This window comes from Gymnoscopelus braueri (genome assembly GCF_963280865.1).
Source record: "Gymnoscopelus braueri genome assembly, chromosome: 8".
NCBI lineage: Eukaryota > Metazoa > Chordata > Actinopteri > Myctophiformes > Myctophidae > Gymnoscopelus > Gymnoscopelus braueri.
Genome location: NC_137609.1, coordinates 40,294,608 through 40,312,999, shown reverse-complemented (window position 1 = coordinate 40,312,999; position 18,392 = coordinate 40,294,608). Strand labels below are relative to the sequence as shown.

Below are 18,392 nucleotides of genomic sequence, written 5' to 3'. Positions count from 1 at the left end.
AGATGCCTGTCAGACAGTCAGACAATGCTGCTCCGCAGGTCTAGAATGGAATAAACGGGCGCAGCCAACGTCAACAACTGGTCTCGACCATACGTGAGATCTCAGCGTACGGTAGGATGAAGCCCACGTCAGGTTATATTGCTAAATGCCGAAAGGTGCGGTGATCTCACCGTACGCCCATTATTTGGGCTGCACCGCGTTGATAAATGAGGGCCACTGTCTGTCTGTCTGTCTGCCTGCAATGGATATGTGGCGAAAGTTGGTGACACGCATTGCAGGCAACTAAGGCAAGTAATCAACCTCCCTTGTGCCATCATTCATGTATAACATTAACAAAACATAACAAAAACTGTAGGTTTTGCATATTAAGGTTGAATGAGATCTCTGCATGATGGAGTAGATTCGATATCATTTAGTTAACTATAATAACTGGAACAGATCTTATCTGTGATAAAGTGGAAAGGAGCGCAGCGCTAACGTAACGAGGTGTAATGGGTGCATGCATCTGCAAACATGCATGCATACCCCTAAGGAATAGGGCTTCACAGAAAGAGTGTGTGTATTTCTCTACACCGAGAAGGAAGGAGAGAGATGAATACAATTAACATAACTTGTCTAACTTAGCCTAACTTAAAGGTTAGGCTACTCAACTTGTTACAATTTTTTTAGATGCACCCATCCCATAGACACTGTCAGCTGCATGTTAATTGTACTATGGCCGATACATTTATTATTTGGCCGGAAAAATATAATCCTGTCGGTCAAGTTGGCCGGCCCAAAAATTGTCTAGCGGAAACCTAGCTAGTCAACGTGACTGCATGCGTCCATCGCGCATCCGTGTGTGTGTGTTTGTATGTGCTTGCGTGTTTATTTAATTTCTGTCGGTACTGGTTGCTAATTGCTTGTGTGTGAGAGTGAGTGAGTTAGTTAGTGAGTGTGAGAGAGAGCGAGAGACAGGGAGGGAGAGGCTATGTGTGTGTGTGTGTGGGGGAGAGAGAAGAGAGAGAGAGAGAGAGAGAGAGAGAGAGAGAGAGAGAGAGAGAGAGAGACTGTGTGTGTAACTTTAAAAGCAGTGATAAGGAACAAGGGAAGAGGTCTACTGCAGGAGAAGATGAGTTTCAGTTTATAAATACCACTGGCTGCTATATGTTTAAAGCTGCATGACGCATCAAGCAGACTGTAATAGTCAAACCTTATAATGAATTGCCTGGTTCTGGTCTTATTTAAAAAGTTTAAAAAGTGCATGCTATCCTTGTGTGACCCTCAACACAGGATTTGATAATTCCAGGCTCAAATTATTAGCATTGCCACCACCACCAATAATCATGATATAAGCGCAGCTATCTGCACATACAAACAACGTTCACTGGAGCAGTGGAACATTACATTACATTACAGCAGACGCTTTTATCCAAAGCGACTTACAATAAGTGCATTCAACATAGGTAGGGAACGAAAACTACTAATCACCAGAGGTCTTCAGTGCATTTTCTGCAAAAAACAAGCAACCAAGAGTATACCTAGCGCTAAGGTAAAAGTGCAATATATCAGCTACCTATTTTCCTTAAACAGATGAGACAAAATAGCAAAGTCAAATGAGCAAGAGCTAAAACAAATAAGTGTATCGACTAAACAAGATCCAATAAAACCATACAACAATAAAACAAGAGTTCGTACAACTATTTAACAACAAGTAGGCCAGGCAAAGAGGAAGGGTAGTGTTTCCTGAAGAGGTGGGTTTTCAGCCTGCGGCGAAAGATGGGCAGTGACTCTGCTGTCCTGACATCAGTGGGAAGTTCATTCCACCACTGTGGGGCCAGAACAGAAAAAAGTTGTGACCGTGTGGATCGGCCAGAAGGACCCTTGAGTGACGAGGCAATCAGTCGCCCCGAGGTGGCAGACCGAAGTGGTCGGGCAGGGGTGTAGGCATCGACCATAGCCCGGAGGTAAGAAGGAGCTGTTCCTTTCACTGCCCTATAGGCTAGGAACCCCTGTTTTGTTGTGGGTACTTGTGTTGTTGTGGAGCATTTGCTATAACAAAGTATAGATAGGCCTACACACAGTAGTGCCATTGCTGTAATTTGGTATCTGGAATGTGATGCTGTTGCTGCAGGGTGAACTATGGGTATCATATAGTATAATGGATGTCGTATAGCCCCCCTACCAAAATCACAACCAGCCGCTACTGATCAGAAGTCATGCTCTTAAGCACAGACAATTCCGCACATTTGAGGAATACGAAACACAATATCAAGACCCATCATGCTGAAGTCCGATGGCTGAGCAGAGGCATCGTACTGGAGAAGTGTATGGACTTGCTGCCGGTGATTCAAGAGTTCATTACATAGAAGAAGCAGGCTGATCTGCATTATGTCAGTGAGAAGACATTCGCACTAGATGTGGCTTTTCTGGCAGACATAACCGAGCACTTAAATTCCCTCAATTTGAAGCTTCAAGGAAATGACAAAGTGCTGCCTGTGTTATTGGAAGATGTTCAGCCTTCAGAGAGAAGACATATTTTATAGAAGGCATCAGTTGTTGAGCGTAGCAGGCAGGTTAAAAATTCCAATGGCATGCAATGCATGATTATTGTGTGACAATCTTTCTTTGTTGGTGGTTTCTCATTAATCCAAGACAACATCATATTTTTTCCTCGTAGCATAAGTTGAAAGATTAAACAAACGTCCATGGAACTTGTTTACAATCTTATTATCAGGAAGTTCCAGAATCAGACACATAGGGTCAGGTTTAAACTCCATATTGAAGATCACATTCAACTGCTGCACAACACAACCAATATCTTTCGATCTTATGACATGACCATATACAGTGAATAGTTTAGCCTCTCGTCTGTAGTAAAAAATAAAAAAAAACGTCTTTGTTTTGGTGAGTAGCAAAAGTGTATTTTTTATTTTTTACTTGTTTTAAAAACCACTGTTTTGAAAGCAATGTACAGTAAGTCTTAAAAAAAGTAATTCAAGTAAAGACAAGTTGACAGATTATTTTAAGTACTTATGTGTGGGTGAATCTATATAAAGGGCTTTTATATAAAACTAAAATGAAAATAAAATAATGAATTAATTGAAACAAAAATAAAAACAACAAATTAACAATGCAACTAAATAATAAGAAATACAATTACATTAAAAATCACATGTTGAATACAGTATTTCAACTAGCACTGAGCTGATCAGCTATGTGCACATGCGTGTGCGTGCACCTGACGTCATAAAATAGAGCCCCCCTAGCTCAAAAATCCACAGCTCATCACTGGCGAAGGCTAGGTGAGATCTGTAATCTACTGTTTAAATTGCCAAAGCAAAAGCAACTGAAATAATAAAAACTAAAACATTGGTCTCTCTCTCTCTCTCTCTCTCTCTCTGTGCGGGCGTACCCAGAGAGATCCTCTCTGCAAGTTGTGCATTTTCGCAGGCTAAAATAACTGGATATTCTGATTCATATTAATTCATATTTTTACTATTTAGAATATATTATTTTTTAATTGTTATTATTAATAGTTCTCAATGGGCCTGACAATTAAAACCTTCAAACAGCAGTCATCATGCTGATGTCATAATGACGTCATGCTGGTGTCCAGTCTAATGGAAAGATGATTTAAACTGATTTGACGCTGGTGAAATATGTGTCGTCAGAAACGGGCCACATAAAAAAGAAAACTGGTCCCTCCACCTTCTAGACGGAAGGTCAGTCTTTGCATACAACCCATACAAAGACTGACATTTTAGTATACTACCTGCTCCATGGAAGAGTCAGGAAGGGCTCGCCATGCAAAGGCAGGAGGTCGGAATAGGAGTAATATGCCTTACAAGCCTTACACCACCAGTCCTAAGAAGGGGGTCCTGCAGCCCCCCAGTAGCTCTCCTGGGAGGCCCAGGGGTGGACACAGTCACTCACGGAGGGACGGCTTCCAGCATTGCCATGTTGCCGAGAACAACCGAGAGGACAACTGGAAAGAGCGCTCGCAGCAGCATGTGAGGGAGAACTCACTTGGAGAGGACTTGAGGGATCACAGAGCAGATGGCTCTGTTGATGGCACTGCTCACAACTCAGGCGGAAGACGAAAGAACCAAGACCGAAGGAAAACCTTGGACTCACGTGAAGCTGCCACCCAAGAATCTGAAGAATGTATTATGGAAGAGGAGGTTGATAAAGAGTGTGAGAATGCAGACAGCCTCTCTGATGATGAGGATTTCGAGGACGCCCTCAACCGACAGCACATGGACAGCCTGAGCACAGAGGATGAGGAGATCTTCCTTGAGGACGAGGTCTTGATAGAAGCACCCCACTCTGATGAGGAAGCGCCTCCAAGGAAGAGGGCGTGTCCCGACCCGGACACACGTGCTTCCATGGATGAAGAGGAGGATGTGTTGGCTCCTGTTCCATCACACCCACATGTAGAGAGAGGCACGGGTAAAGATGCCTCAAAGGGCCTCAAAGTCAAGAATGAAACATGGAGTGGCCTGTGCTATGAGTTCACCAAACAAGCGTTTACCCAAGGCAAGTCCCACATGGTTGTGTGCAGCTTGTGTAAAATTTCCGGTCATCTGCAGAAAGACTGCCCAGAAGATTTCAAGAGAGTCAAGCTGGAACCCTTGCCGCCGATGACGCAAAAATTCTTGAGAACCCTCAACTATGTGTGTGAGCAATGCTACGAGGACTTTGCCCCCAAAAAAATGGAAAAGGACGTGAGAGAGTACATCGTTCACGACCTGGAGAACTTTGTCAGAAGGGAGTTTCCAAGGGCGGAGCTGAGGTTGTTTGGATCGTCTAAGAATGGCTTTGGCTTTAGACAGAGTGACCTCGATATATGCATGGTGGAGGGAAAAGCGATCTCGGATGGTCCGGACTGCATTGGGAATATCGAGAGCGACTGCATTGGGAATATCGAGAGCCTGACAAGATTGCTGAGGAAACACCCAGGTCTGAAGCATATCCAGCCTATCACTACAGCCAAGGTGCCAGTTGTCAAGTTCATCCACGTCCACACAGAGCTGGAAGGAGACATCAGTATCTACAACACCCTGGCCCTGCACAACACACGACTATTGGCATCATACGCTGCTATCGACAAGAGAGTGAAGATCCTCTGCTATATCATGAAAGTGTTTGCCAAGATGTGTCACATAGGGGACGCGTCCCGTGGCAGCCTCTCGTCCTACGCCTACTCGATCATGGTCCTGTTCTTCCTCCAGCAGAGAAACCCACCGGTGATTCCTGTGCTGCAGGAGCTTTATGATGGAGACAAAAAAAAAGAAGTTCTGGTTGATGGTTCGAGGAACATCTACTATTTTGATGATTTGGAAGCACTGCCTAAGCAGTGGGCACAGTACGGTATGAACAAGGAAACGGTGGGGGATCTGTGGCTTGGCCTGCTCCGCTTCTACACAGAAGACTTTGACTTCAAGGAGCATGTTATCTGCATCCGGCAGAAAGCCTGTCTCACCAAAAGCACAAAACAGTGGACCTCCAAGTACATTGTAATGGAAGATCCATTTGATCTGAGTCACAATCTGGCCAATGGCCTGTCGCGGAGAATGACCAACTTCATTATGAAGGCTTTCATCAATGGCAGGAAGTTGTTTGGGACACCTATCGAAAAGTACCCTCCTCAATACTCAGATGAGATGGAGTACTTCTTCGATCCTGATGTTCTCACTGAAGGAGAACTGGCCCCCAATGGCCAGAGCTGCCGAATCTGTGGAGATGTCGGACACTTCATTAGAGACTGTCCCAAGTACCCCATGCGTAGGAAGAAGCGCTGTTTCTGGTGTTCGTCAAATACCCACATTAAGAAGAACTGTATGAAGTACAGTAAATTTAGAGCTCTTCACTCTTGTCTCCTAACTCCTCATCAGGCCATTTGAAGAACATTAGAGAAAAGGACAAACTCCGGGCTCCGAGTGTCTTGTTCAGTAGGCAAAAGGAAATACATTCTTGAATATAGTTCACATAATTGTGACATTTAGAAACACGTCTTGTTTTTTTTACGGCACTGTGCCCAAGGGGTGAGCCGTAGTGTTTGTAATACTGTATGTATGTATTTCACTTAGGTAACTCACAAATAGATTGAGAATATTAATAGCTTGAGAACATTTTATCTATCTATAACAACCCCCCACCCCCAGGGGAAAACAACCCTTAGGGAAAGTAGAGCCTACTGGTGGTGCTAGGGGTGGTGGTGGGAGCAAAAAAAAGCACAAAGCACAAAAATAGCTTGCAGGCTACACATCATTTATGTATCCCCCAAAATGTAGAGTGTTTGCCCAAATACGTAGATGTGTGTGTGTGCATGTACCTTGTAAACCTCTCACAAACCACTACACTGAACCAGTGTTAATTCTCTTGAGCACACTGCCAGAAGGCCAAGGAACTCAATCACCAAATATTTTTTCTGTTTTTGTTTGTGATTTGATAATCTCAGATCCAAGTCTGGAACCGTACCTGGAGGCCAGTGTGTATGTCCCAAGTCCATATTTGGGCAAGACTGATGCTATATCGATATCATCATGAAAGATTTAGTAATGTGTGTGTGTGTGTGTGTGTGTGTGTGTGTGTGTGTGTGTGTGTGTGTGTGTGTGTGTGTGTGTGTGTGTGTGTGTGTGTGTGTGTGTGTGTGTTCGGAGTGAATGTCGCAAATCGCTGGAATGACCAGCGCCAAGTTGACCAATTTATTATCTCCTCTAGAATTCTTTTTTCAAAAATGTTTTATAGTTACATCTTTTTTTAGTGTTTAATTTTATAGTGCAAGTCAATGGGATTGGATCGGGCTGAAATAACTTTGCCAAAATGTTGAGATGACTGTTTTTTTGTCATGATGGTACAGTATTTCTCTGTAAGAGCTTGATCTGCCTACAATACTGATTCTCAAAGTGGGGTCCCCCACAATGGTCCTTGAGGGGGTTCCAGGGGTCCCCAGCAAAAAATGAGGAACAGTTTAAACACTTTTTTTTTTCCAGCTATTCAAAAATAGCCAATCTACAAGCTGATGTGTCGTGACGGTGTTGTCAGCTCGTAGACCCACTAGATTTTCGAAGAATGTAAAATATTGCCAAATCTTCTCTTATGGAGGTCTTGATATGGTACTGCAACCCCGCTGTTACTCGACGTCGGTCCAGGGACCACCGAGGGTACACGAGACTAATGAATATAATATTTTAAACACTATTTAGTAATTTAGTAAACGCCGATTGTGTTTCGGCTTGGATCACTAGAACTAATGTAGCTCTGGATTTTTTTTAAAATCATGTTTTTAATATTTTAATGTTATATTATCATTCAAATCGTACTGTTTTGCCAATTATTTGGGACCCACTTGCAACATCCTCATGGCCCACCAGTGCGCTCCGGCACACAGGTCGGGAATCGCTGATTTGCAGTATGTAATGCCACATTTGGTGACATTCTGATCATTATTTCCAGAGATACATGCGATAAGTCAGATTAAAGCTACTGTAAATTACATTTTTTTTTGTTTAAGCGTTAAATAGCATATTCCCTTAGTAATTACTGCTATACAGTGTTACGTTTTTTCTTCTTTTTTTACCTCCCAGTAACAGAGGTCTCTCCATCTCTCTAGCATTTTAGTCATAATAAACTACATTTTCCGTTTGGGATACTCATTTCAACCGGAGAGATGTGAAATCTAGTGAAAATGGAGGTGATTATTGAACAAATAAATGGGTTCTCTCTCCTGATTGGATGCAATTGGCGATCCTTCTGCAAATGTGTATTACGTTTATTAATGAGGTGGAGCGGGCAGGGAAACCCCGGTTACTGAACAAACACTAGCAATGATTACTCTCACAATACAGAGCTTTAACCTTTTAACCAAAAGTCTGTTTTTTTTTACCCAAAAGTATCACTTTTACCACTATTTTGCAGTAAAATATTTTTAGACAACCATCCATTAAAAAAAAAAGACAATGGTGGAAAAAACAACGGCTGTGCTTTGTACCTCGGGTAGATACAGTGTCTAAAAAACACTAAAGCCTTTTTTTGGAGACTTGTTGCCTCTAACAGTATTACAGCAGGCCCTAGATGGCGTCTACACAAGAATGCTACGAATGACACCTGAGCCAACATGAGCGGACCACATCGGAAACGTGGACCACAAGAAGGTCAGAAAGAGACGGATGAGGCTGGCAGGCGCTAGCCTGACACTCAGCCTGAATTTTCATTTCGTTTCACTCCATTATTCAGTCTGAAAGCCCTCTCAATGCAGCGGAGTTCTGAGATGGGGGCGTGGCCAAAGTGGGACTCCACTATGAACCAACGCGATTGGTTCATACTGGATTGTCCCGATCCCGATTCGTCGTACAGATTTTCAACCGAGAAACACCCGCCTTCGAAAGCGTCACCAGACCCTGAATGCTAGGCAAAGGATTCAGGGGGTGGAGCCAGGCTAGGCAGGCGCTGGTAGCGAGGAAAACTGGCACGGTGGGAACCAAGCCAAGGCACAGATAGGAGGGGAAAGAGCAGTGGTGGGAAGAAGTACTCAATTCTTTTTCTTAAAAGTATCAATACTGCAATGCAGAAATACTTTGAGTATAAGTCCGGAATTCAAAATTTACTTGAGTAAAAGTTTAAAAAAAATATTGGCATCAAAATGGACTTGTGGTACCAAAAGTACAAAGTACTCGTTATGTATATATATTTTTTGAAAATAGCAGATCTACAAGCATTGTGAGCTTGTAGATCGGCTATTTTCATATGGCTGAAATGTATATAGGGCTGAAGTGGTTTATGTATGTTTTGTAATAATAATCAAAATCTACAAAGTAATTAGTAACTAAACTTTTCAAATAATTGTAGTGGAGTGAAAGTGCAATATTTGCCTCTGAGGTGTAGCGGAGTAGAAGTAAAGTATTGACATTTTAAAATACTCCAGTAAGTAAAAGTACCTCAAAACACGATATATTTCAGATAGTCTTGACTTGGAGAAATGAACCCTTTGAGGAGCTTTTGAATTTCATAAGCCCAACAAGCACAATAAGTGGTAGAAAGCATTCTATTGTATCCATCTATAGCTGCCTCCCACAGCTCTTCACTTGGTTGCATTCCCTTTCTTCTTCTTCCACACAGTCTTGATGGTCGACTGAGTGCCCAATCTACTGTATTGTTGTAAGTATTATGTCTTTGAAATCAGTACTCTCTTCAGTGGCACCGTAATAAGGGGGGCCGGGGGGCCTTTTCTTCTTCTACTCCAATACATATCAAGAGGCAAATATTGTACTTTTACTCCACTACAATTATGTGAAAACTTCAGTTACTCGTTACTTTGTAGAATTTGATTATTATTACAAAACATACAGTAACCACTTCAGCCCTATATACATTTCGGCCATTTGAAAATAGCCGATCTACAAGCTCACAATGTGTCGCATCGCGACGCATTGTGAGCTTGTAGATAAGCTATTTTCCAATGATTTTTATAAATGTTATACATTTGAAAACTTGTGAAATAAATCTGACATTCTGCATAATGAGTACTTTTATACTTTTGGTACTTTAACACATTGCCTGCCAGAGGGTTTTCTATAACAGGATCAGCCAGTGCCAGGAATTTTGACCATTCTGACTCATCTTTGAGGACCCACAGAATATTTTGTGCTATGACTCAAAAACAAAGAATCTCTTCTTTCATCTAAAGAAAAAGTGAGTTGATAGCATGTTCCGTTTTTTAGCTAGAGGTAGTTGAATACAGCTTGTTTTCACCATAAACAGCCCCTTTTTCTTTAGATTCAGAGTTATGAGCATTTTAGTGAAAGACACACTTTAGATGCATAAAATGATTTCAAAAGTCTTTGACATTTATTTTGCGCCTTCATTGACATCAGTCATGTAAACAATACTTGTTTATAAAAAAATAAAAACTGCTTTTGAATGGACATTTATGGCTCTGTTTCACTCCAAAGTGAAAAGCTTATTTCAAACAAAGTTTTTCAACTCAAGTTATATACATCAAATAATAAATAATAATAATAATTCAAAGTTCAAAGTGCAACATCAATAAATCGGTCATCGAGAGCTTCATGAGAACACTTATTTTCCAGTCCAATATTCTATACTGCAGTGGTTTTCAAACCTTTTGTGCCCAAGCCACACCAATGGGCAAGTCAAAATCTCAAGCCACACCTGTATTCATAGCAACAAATTGCAGATCTACAAGCTTTTAATGAGCTCCATTATTTTATGCCATTTATGACAACTTGTGAAATTAAATAAATAGAAATAAGGGATGCCAGGGCGTGACCCCCCAAAATAATCATATTTGAACTGAGGACCAGCACTTTGTTTCACTCAGTTCCACAGATAAATATTGTGAAAATAGCAGATCTACAAGCCCTCTCTTCTTCTTCTTCCTCTCTTCCTCCCCTCTGTCTGTCTGTCTCTCTCTCACAAAGAGAGAGAAAATAAAAAATAAAATAAAAATAAAGATTGATTTGATTGATTTTTACACTTTGTCAGCTTGTTCTTTTGTCATTCCATGGTACATCATGATCTAGTAATTGTATTCGTTTTTTTTTACATAACCTGCAGTCCATTTGGAAATTAGTTGGCTGTTCATTGCAAGAGGAAGTTACAATCTTTTCTATTTTGATTAGCTTACTGCCTTCAAAGTACCCAGGCTGTGCTCCAGTATTTTATTTATTGTGGGTAATGTATTTGAAAACAGCAAAACCGATCATGTATGAGTTTATAGCCCTGAAACATGACTGTCATATCGTGACCAACCGTCATGGATGAGCTCAACTTGGTATTTAAACTTTCTCCCTTTTTGGTCCGTACATCTACATGAACGTTCATATTCCAAATATAAAGTGCTTACCCCATGGCTACAGATTTTACAATTATGTACGTTTCCTCAGAAGTACCCGAATATTCTGAATTGTTAAATAAAAAGTATTTTAATCCGATTGGTGGCCATTTTCCCCTTATTTTCTTCATATGCTTTCAACTACGTGACCCTATCGGCTGGGAGGTGTATTGCACTCTGGTACATTATAACTCTATGAGAAAATGGCCACCGATCGGATATTTTAATCCGATCGGTGGCTTTTTATTGAATAATACGGAAAATACGGGTACTTATTGAGGGCCCGTACATAATTGTAACATGTGTGGCCATGAGCTAAGCACTTTATTTTTGAAATATGAACGTGTATATAGATGTATGGAGCAAAAAGGGAGAAAGTGCAAACACCAGGTTGAAGTTCATCCATGACTGTAACATATGACCGTCATATGATCCATGGCTGGCGTTTGTTTTCCAAGTATTTCCAATTTTCAGTACTTTTACTTCTACTCCACTAAATCTGATCTCAGAGGCAAATATTATACTTGTACTCCACTACAATTATTTGAAAACTTAAGTTAAGTTGTACATTTGGATTATTATTACAGAACATACATTAACCACTTCAGCCCTATATACATTTCAGCCATTTGAAAATAGCAAATCTATAAGCTCACAATGATGTAGGCTATCACTACATAACTAAAAGAGTTTATGAGTTAGGGTATCAACAATATATTAGGGTAACATGCTATGGTTTAAATCATATGTTCTAAACCATAGCATATGTTAACCTAGAACAGGGGTCTTCATAAGGGGGTCCTCATAGTTACTACAGTACAGGGGGTCCGCCAAATCTATTTGAGATTTTCTCTCTTTTCTTCTTCTTTTTTTTTCTCACTATAACCAGCATCTGGGGGGTACATTCACTGAAAATAGCCGATCTACAAGCTGACAATGCGTCATGCTGCGATCTGCTGTTTGTGGTAGGCTAAGTAAGACCGCATGGCTCATTTGCATATCCTCGTGAATTTTACGTAGCCATGCTGTCTTCATTTACTTGTAATAGAGTATTTCTGTATTGCGGTATTGATACTTTTACTTAAGTAAAAAGTTTGAGTACTTTTTCCACCACTGATTACTAGCAATAACTTGGATAACAATGACACGATTGCAAAATGTCGGCTATTTATTACAGTTACATTATAGTTAGGTTAGGGGAAACAAGAGTTCGTCATAGTGTCAACATTATATTAAGCTAAATATAATGTAGGCTACCTATAGAGTCACTTAGACAGGCAAGACAGAGTTAACAAAATAAATTGCCGTCTGATATGATGTAAAAAACAGGGGTCCGGGACCCCTAGGCCCTAGGGGGTCCTCGTAGTTACTACAGGGGGTCCGCCAAATCCATGTGATATAGAACAGTTTATCTCTCTTTTTTTCTTCTTTTTTTTTACGCTATACCAGCATCCCTATTTTGCGGGGTAACCTACATTCACTGAAAATAGCCGATCTAAGCTGACAATGCATCATGCTGCGACAGCTTGTAGATATGCTATTTTTGGTTAAGAAGTTTGGTGGCAAAAAAACAAGTACAGAGCCAAATGTCGAATGATTAATGCTTTAATCTCAACGTCAATTTTAATGTTTTCTGAATGAGAAATACAAATGTATTGGCTACTAAGCACATCATGCTGCTACCCTGACATTAAGTAGAGTATAGGCTATAAGCATGAATATTCTTTTATTGCTCAATGATGAGTTTGCCTATATGTTACATAACTAACAGTTTGGGTAGGGTTAGGGAAAGCGTTCACAATCACACTCTACATTTTTATTACACCACCTGCTGACCAGCTGTCAGCATTGGGCAAAAACATGTTTATAGGTGGGAATATGTGACCATTCCTCTCTATTACAAAAATTGGACCCAGAAATGTTGTTTTTCTATTTACTTTTATTATATTGAAATAATGTAATCTATAGGCCTATTGTATGAAAATAAACTTTGCCGTAGCGTCGGATATTACCCGATGTTTGCTTTCTAAGCTTGATCTAGCCTTTGATTGCTTTCAATAACTCTTTAGACATAGGTATCACCTACATGTTACTGATTATACGGAATGTTATGTTATTGTAATCCGTTGTTTATTTCCTGAGATTTATGTTGCGGTGAAAACTCTTTCTGAGACGCTTGGACACTATACCGATGTTGGCTCCATAAGCTGTAGCCTTTGATTTCCTTTGAAAAAAAAACATATTTGATCAAGGAATTGACACTCTCACTTCTGGTGATCATAGGAAAATTAGAATCACAGATTTTCGTTGAGAATTAGCAGAGAGAGAGAGAGAGAGAGAGAGAGAGAGGCCGTTGTGCGCCCGGCCCGACAGCTACTGTATCCATTGCAACCAGAACCAACTGTACACCAACAAGGACAAAACGATAATAATAATTATTAGTATTATAATATTAGCATCAATTCGTTTACCATAATAAAGAATAGGATGGACGCACACTGTCGCACAGGCTATTATATCGCATAATCCAAGTAAATCCACCGTGCGTAAAGGTGAGTATATAGGCTCTCATAAGGATGTCATTGTGGGAATAACATAAGGATCTCGTGCGCACACTTTATTAAGACGTTTGAACAACACGGGAAAGCGTTCACAATCACACTCTACAATTTTATTACACTTCTTCTTCTTATCACATATAGCCAAAATATAATGTAGGCTATACACTTAATAGAAAATTGGACAATGTTTAGCTGTATGTCGGAAAGAAACCATGCAGGAACATTAAGTCAGCCAGTAAAAGCTCTTGTCTGCTTTGATCAGGTTAATGTTAATGTTACTTTAATTATTGGCTGCCTACAAGCATCGTTGAACTCGTGGCTCAACGTGCCCTCGGAGGCTCGTGGTAATTATTAATGCTTTGATCATCTCATCAATTGTAAGTCTAGAATGACAGACGCAATGAATACAAGAGTATGTTACATTATATGTACAGTATATATGCTTCAAGCAAGCAGAGCCACAGTTGAAGAAAGTTGGCTCGGGCAGGAGTCGATCCCGTCCTCCCAGTGCGTGTGCTTTTCTTTGATTGGCCGAACGTTGATATTTTAGCGCTCCGACCTCGACAAGCAGGCGATGTCTTTGGCACAGTCGGTAGTGCTGTCGCCTCACAGCTAGAAGGTCCTGGGTTCGATTCCCGCAGGGGACGCTGTGGGCGCTGGGGGTGTGTTCTCTCCTCCGCGTCATCAGTGCCCATACCCTAGGTGGGGTTGGCGAAAGGGCCTTTCTGTGTGGAGTTTGCATGTTCTCCCCGTGTCTCCTAGCGGGTAGGTACCCTCACAAAAACATGCAGTAATCCTGGTCACTATACTGCCTCCCCCTGGCCAGCCGGGGCGCCTGGAGGGGAAGGGAACTGGTTGGAATAACGTGTTCCTTCCACGCGCTACGTCCAACCAGGGAAACTCTCCCCTGTCAGGTGACAAGAAGGTCAGTTGGCTCTCATGCATTGAAGGAGGCATGAGCTCCGCCCTGGCCTCCCTAGGTTGGCAGCGGGAAGGTAGTGCCCAGGATTACATAGACAATTGGCACTGGGTGTAAAGTAAAAATAAAAATAAAATAAAAAATAATCTAGCATAGATTATGCTATGCTATGCTGAGCATAGATAACTGATTCAGGTCCATTTGGTCCCATTTGTGTTTTGTGCACTCTCACTCAGAGTTGTAAATGTGAAGTTGGAGAACCACTGTGTGAGAGAGACAGACAGAGGGGAGGAAGAAGGAGAAGAGATGGCTTGTAGATCTGCTATTTTCACAATATTTATCTGTGGAACAGAGTCAAACAAAATGGGAGTCCCCAGTACAAATATGATTATTTTGGGGGGTCACAGCCTGAAAAGGTTGAGAACCACTGCCCTAGGGTACGGTAGGTACCCTCACAAAAACATGCAGTAATCCTGGTCTCTATACTGCCTCCCCCTGGTCAGCCGGGGCGCCTGATGGAAGGGAGAGGAACTGGTTGGAATAACGTGTTCCTTCCACTCGCTACGTCCAACCAGGGAAACTCTCCCCTGTCGGGTGATAAGAAGGCTTGTTAGCTCTCATGCATTGAAGGAGGCATGAGCTCGGCTCTGGGCTCTCCCTAGGCGGGCAGAGGGAGTGTAGTGCCCAGAATTACTTAGACAATTGGCACTGGGTGAAGAAAATGGGGTTGCAAAATTGTGGGATAAAAAAAAAAGAAGAAAAAAACGAATTGGCAATCTACAAGCTCACGACGCATCACAATGCAACACAGCTTGTAGAGCTGCTATTTTTCGAAAACATTTCGGAAAGTCTTGACAACTCTTCTCTTATGGGGGTTCAAGCATGGCACAGAATCTTTTCAGATGGAGGTTTGCGGCAAAATACATTGAAATGAAAATGTTTCAGCAGCACTGGTGCAGTGGTGGAAAAGGTACTCGCATTGTTTACTTAATTAAAAGTATCAATACCGCAATGTAGAAATACTCCGTTACAAGTAAAAGTCTGGAATAAAAAAATTACTTGAGTAAAAGTACAAAATAGGGATGTCAGTAACGGTTATTTCCCCAGCCGGTTACTTGATAGGATTATCCGGTTAATTAACGGATAGTGATTTTTTTTTGCTTCAAACAAAAAAGCAGCAGTTAACAATACAAATAAATTGCAATTGTATATAAGCTTCATAAATTAACGCGTCCTTAGGTACTCGTGATCTGCGCGTCTCTCTCAACAAGTGCGCTGCTGCCTGTCTACCCAAGAGAGAGAGAGAGAGAGAGAGAGAGAGAGAGAGAGAGAGAGAGAGAGAGAGACACACACACACACACAGATAGAGAGACAGACAGAGACAAAGAGAAACAGAAACAGTTCTATGGGTCCACTGACTCCAAAAAATAAAAAATATATACGACGCTGTCCTATAAAACAAAAGAAAATCAGAGCAACCTACCTATAAGGCCACACTGGCCGCTTACTTAGGCTAACCATTTTTATGGTTAACATGTCCACATGTTCTGGTGTTAACCGAGTGCGCAGTCTATTGACCGTGAAAGTATAATATTCGTCTCTGAGATGTAGTGGAGTAGAAGTAAAAGTACAGAAAATTGGAAATACTCCAGTAAAGTAAAAATCACACCCTGTGTGAAGTGGGCGGTGTCTTGCTAGCTAATCACAATACTGAATGGAGTCAACCAATCATGTACAAAAAAATAAATACATTTATTGAAACACTCTTTATGATGGAAGAAACCATAACTTAAAAAAAACCAAATAATGTTTTTTTTTTAAGTTATGGTTTCTTATATAGGGCTATGCACATGTGTCATGTGACACTGGCCAATCACAGTCCTGAATAGACTGTGATTGGCCAATCACGGTGCAGGGTAAGGCTGAACGATTAATCGTTTTCAAACCGAAATCGCGATTTGAAACCACGCGATTAGCTAATCGCAAAGGCCGTGATTTTTTAATGTTTTATTTTATCATAATAAATCATTTTAATATTCATATTAATCCCAGAGCACCCGCGGGACTTGTCTCCTTCTCTCCAGAGTGGCTGCCTGCCTCTCTCTACAGGGAGCGAGAGGGCAGCGAGCCCCCCCCCCTCTCTCCCTCGATCTCTCTCTCTCGCTCTGTCCCTCTCATAGAGTTAGGTCTCCGTCGGCTACGAGTATTTAAAGTTTGTCGAACGGCCGTGTTGCGCAAATCCCTGATGCCGCACGTAGCGGTAAAACATTATTTTCGGTGCGACACAAGTAGTGTAGTAGTAGTGTTGCTCCTATCTATGTTTGTTTCTGTAAGTGTAACTTATATTTTTCCAAACATTATTAAACTATTACTGTTGGATGCTGTGATCAATGTAAACAATACGATGGAAAGCACTTCCTGGTCAGTGTTGCCAGGTTTTGTGAGAGAAATAAGCAACCCTGTCTATGAAAACAAGCGACTATGAAATGTATCTTTGTCACTTATGTTATGTACTGGTGGAAAAAGTACTCAAATGTTGTACTTAAGTAAAAGTATCAATACTGCAATGTAGAAGTACTCTGTTACAAGTAAAAATTCAAAATGTACTTGAATAAAAGTACAAAAGTATTGGTATCAAAATGTACTTAAAGTACCAAAAGTAAAAGTACTAATGTTTGAAAATAGCAGATCTACAAGCTCACAACGCGTCGCATCACGGCGCGTTGTGAGCTTGTAGATCTGCTATTTTCAAATAACCTAGGTATAAAACAGGGCCAAAGTGGTTAATGTAGGTTTTACAATATTATAATTTATATCTGAAAAGTAACTTGATAGGTTCTTGATCGTTATCTTAAACCCCCTTGCTGTTTGATCACACACAGATAAAGAAAGACACGTGACACACGAGATCTCTTTTACTCGTACGAGGATTGTAAACGACCATGTATCTCACTGGACACGATCCCAACTTACAATGGCGCATCCTCCCCTCTGCCAAGCACTTTATTATCAAAAGACAGGAGAAAGGAGGAGACAGTGGAGTGGAATTCTACTAGCTGATAAGGACTGTCAGACATATTACACATTGGATTAATACATTGCAGGAATTCAATTAAATGAATACAAATCAAAGAAAGAACTTATATACACACATTATAATATATATCTCTGTACACAGATATTATAAACTGGTCCTAACATTCCCTCCTGTTGTTCATTTAATTAATACTTCTGAACATCAATCACATTTTTATTAATCAACCCAACAACTCAAACATTTGCCTCTTCGCTTCCAGTGGCCTTGGGACTAACTTTCTATGTCACTCTCAAATAGGGCTTGAAAGGAAAACACACTCTCGTGTGGAGTGGAGCACTTGGGACAAATCTCGTCATCAGTCTGAGACAACGCCGCATGTCTGCACGACCTTTTCATTGACCATACACTAATGGTCTTGCTTTGCGTCACTAACATTCTTGGAATTAATGTCATCTGAAATAAAAAACACCACATGTCCTTTTTATCAGAAACGCAGACCCCTCCACTCGCAGCAGTCAAAAGGTCAAGAGTCCATCTATTCTGGACGGCCATTAACGACGCTGACTCAAACTCACGGTTTTGGGCCTCTTCATGGTCATTGTAGCCTTGAGGAACAGGCTACGTCTATAGTTAATTGTCTCTACACGTAACATAAGCTTTCCCACTCCAAGATGGGGAAAGAGAGACAAACCAACCTTATTGGCACGGGATTACCAGTGAGATTGTATTTTTCTTACAACCTCCAATTCTTAGTTGATCTAAACAAACACGGGGGAGTCAGCATTAATGTCTGTTGACAATTGTGTTCGTTGATCTGACCCTTCTTCACAGAGCCAGCGTGGACATAACAAAGGTTAGGCTCCCGAGTGACATACAGGCTTAACAGTGCTATTTAGGGCGTATTTCAACTGATGGTACGGTTTACACGGCAAATAGCTGCTGTTAGTTCAAAGTCATTTTCTCCCAAGGCTCACCAGCGATATTGGATTTCGAGGCATGTCACTTCTCATGACCAGTTGTGTGAAGCAGATATATTTA

The 18,392-nt window shown here is 41.1% G+C and overlaps 2 protein-coding genes across 3 annotated transcripts in view; one reads left to right on the top strand and one right to left on the bottom strand.

Moving 5' to 3' along the window:
- LOC308089996 (relaxin receptor 2-like) overlaps window positions 1-18,392 on the bottom strand; it is a 231,202-nt gene that overhangs the window by 166,607 nt on the left and 46,203 nt on the right. The window lies entirely within an intron of this gene.
- LOC308090058 (terminal uridylyltransferase 7-like) lies at window positions 3,819-5,885 on the top strand (the record flags this gene model as incomplete). The annotated part of the gene is made up of 1 exon (XM_080435089.1): window positions 3,819-5,885. One exon carries the CDS (start codon window positions 3,819-3,821, stop codon window positions 5,883-5,885), a length of 2,067 nt encoding a protein of 688 aa, XP_080291215.1.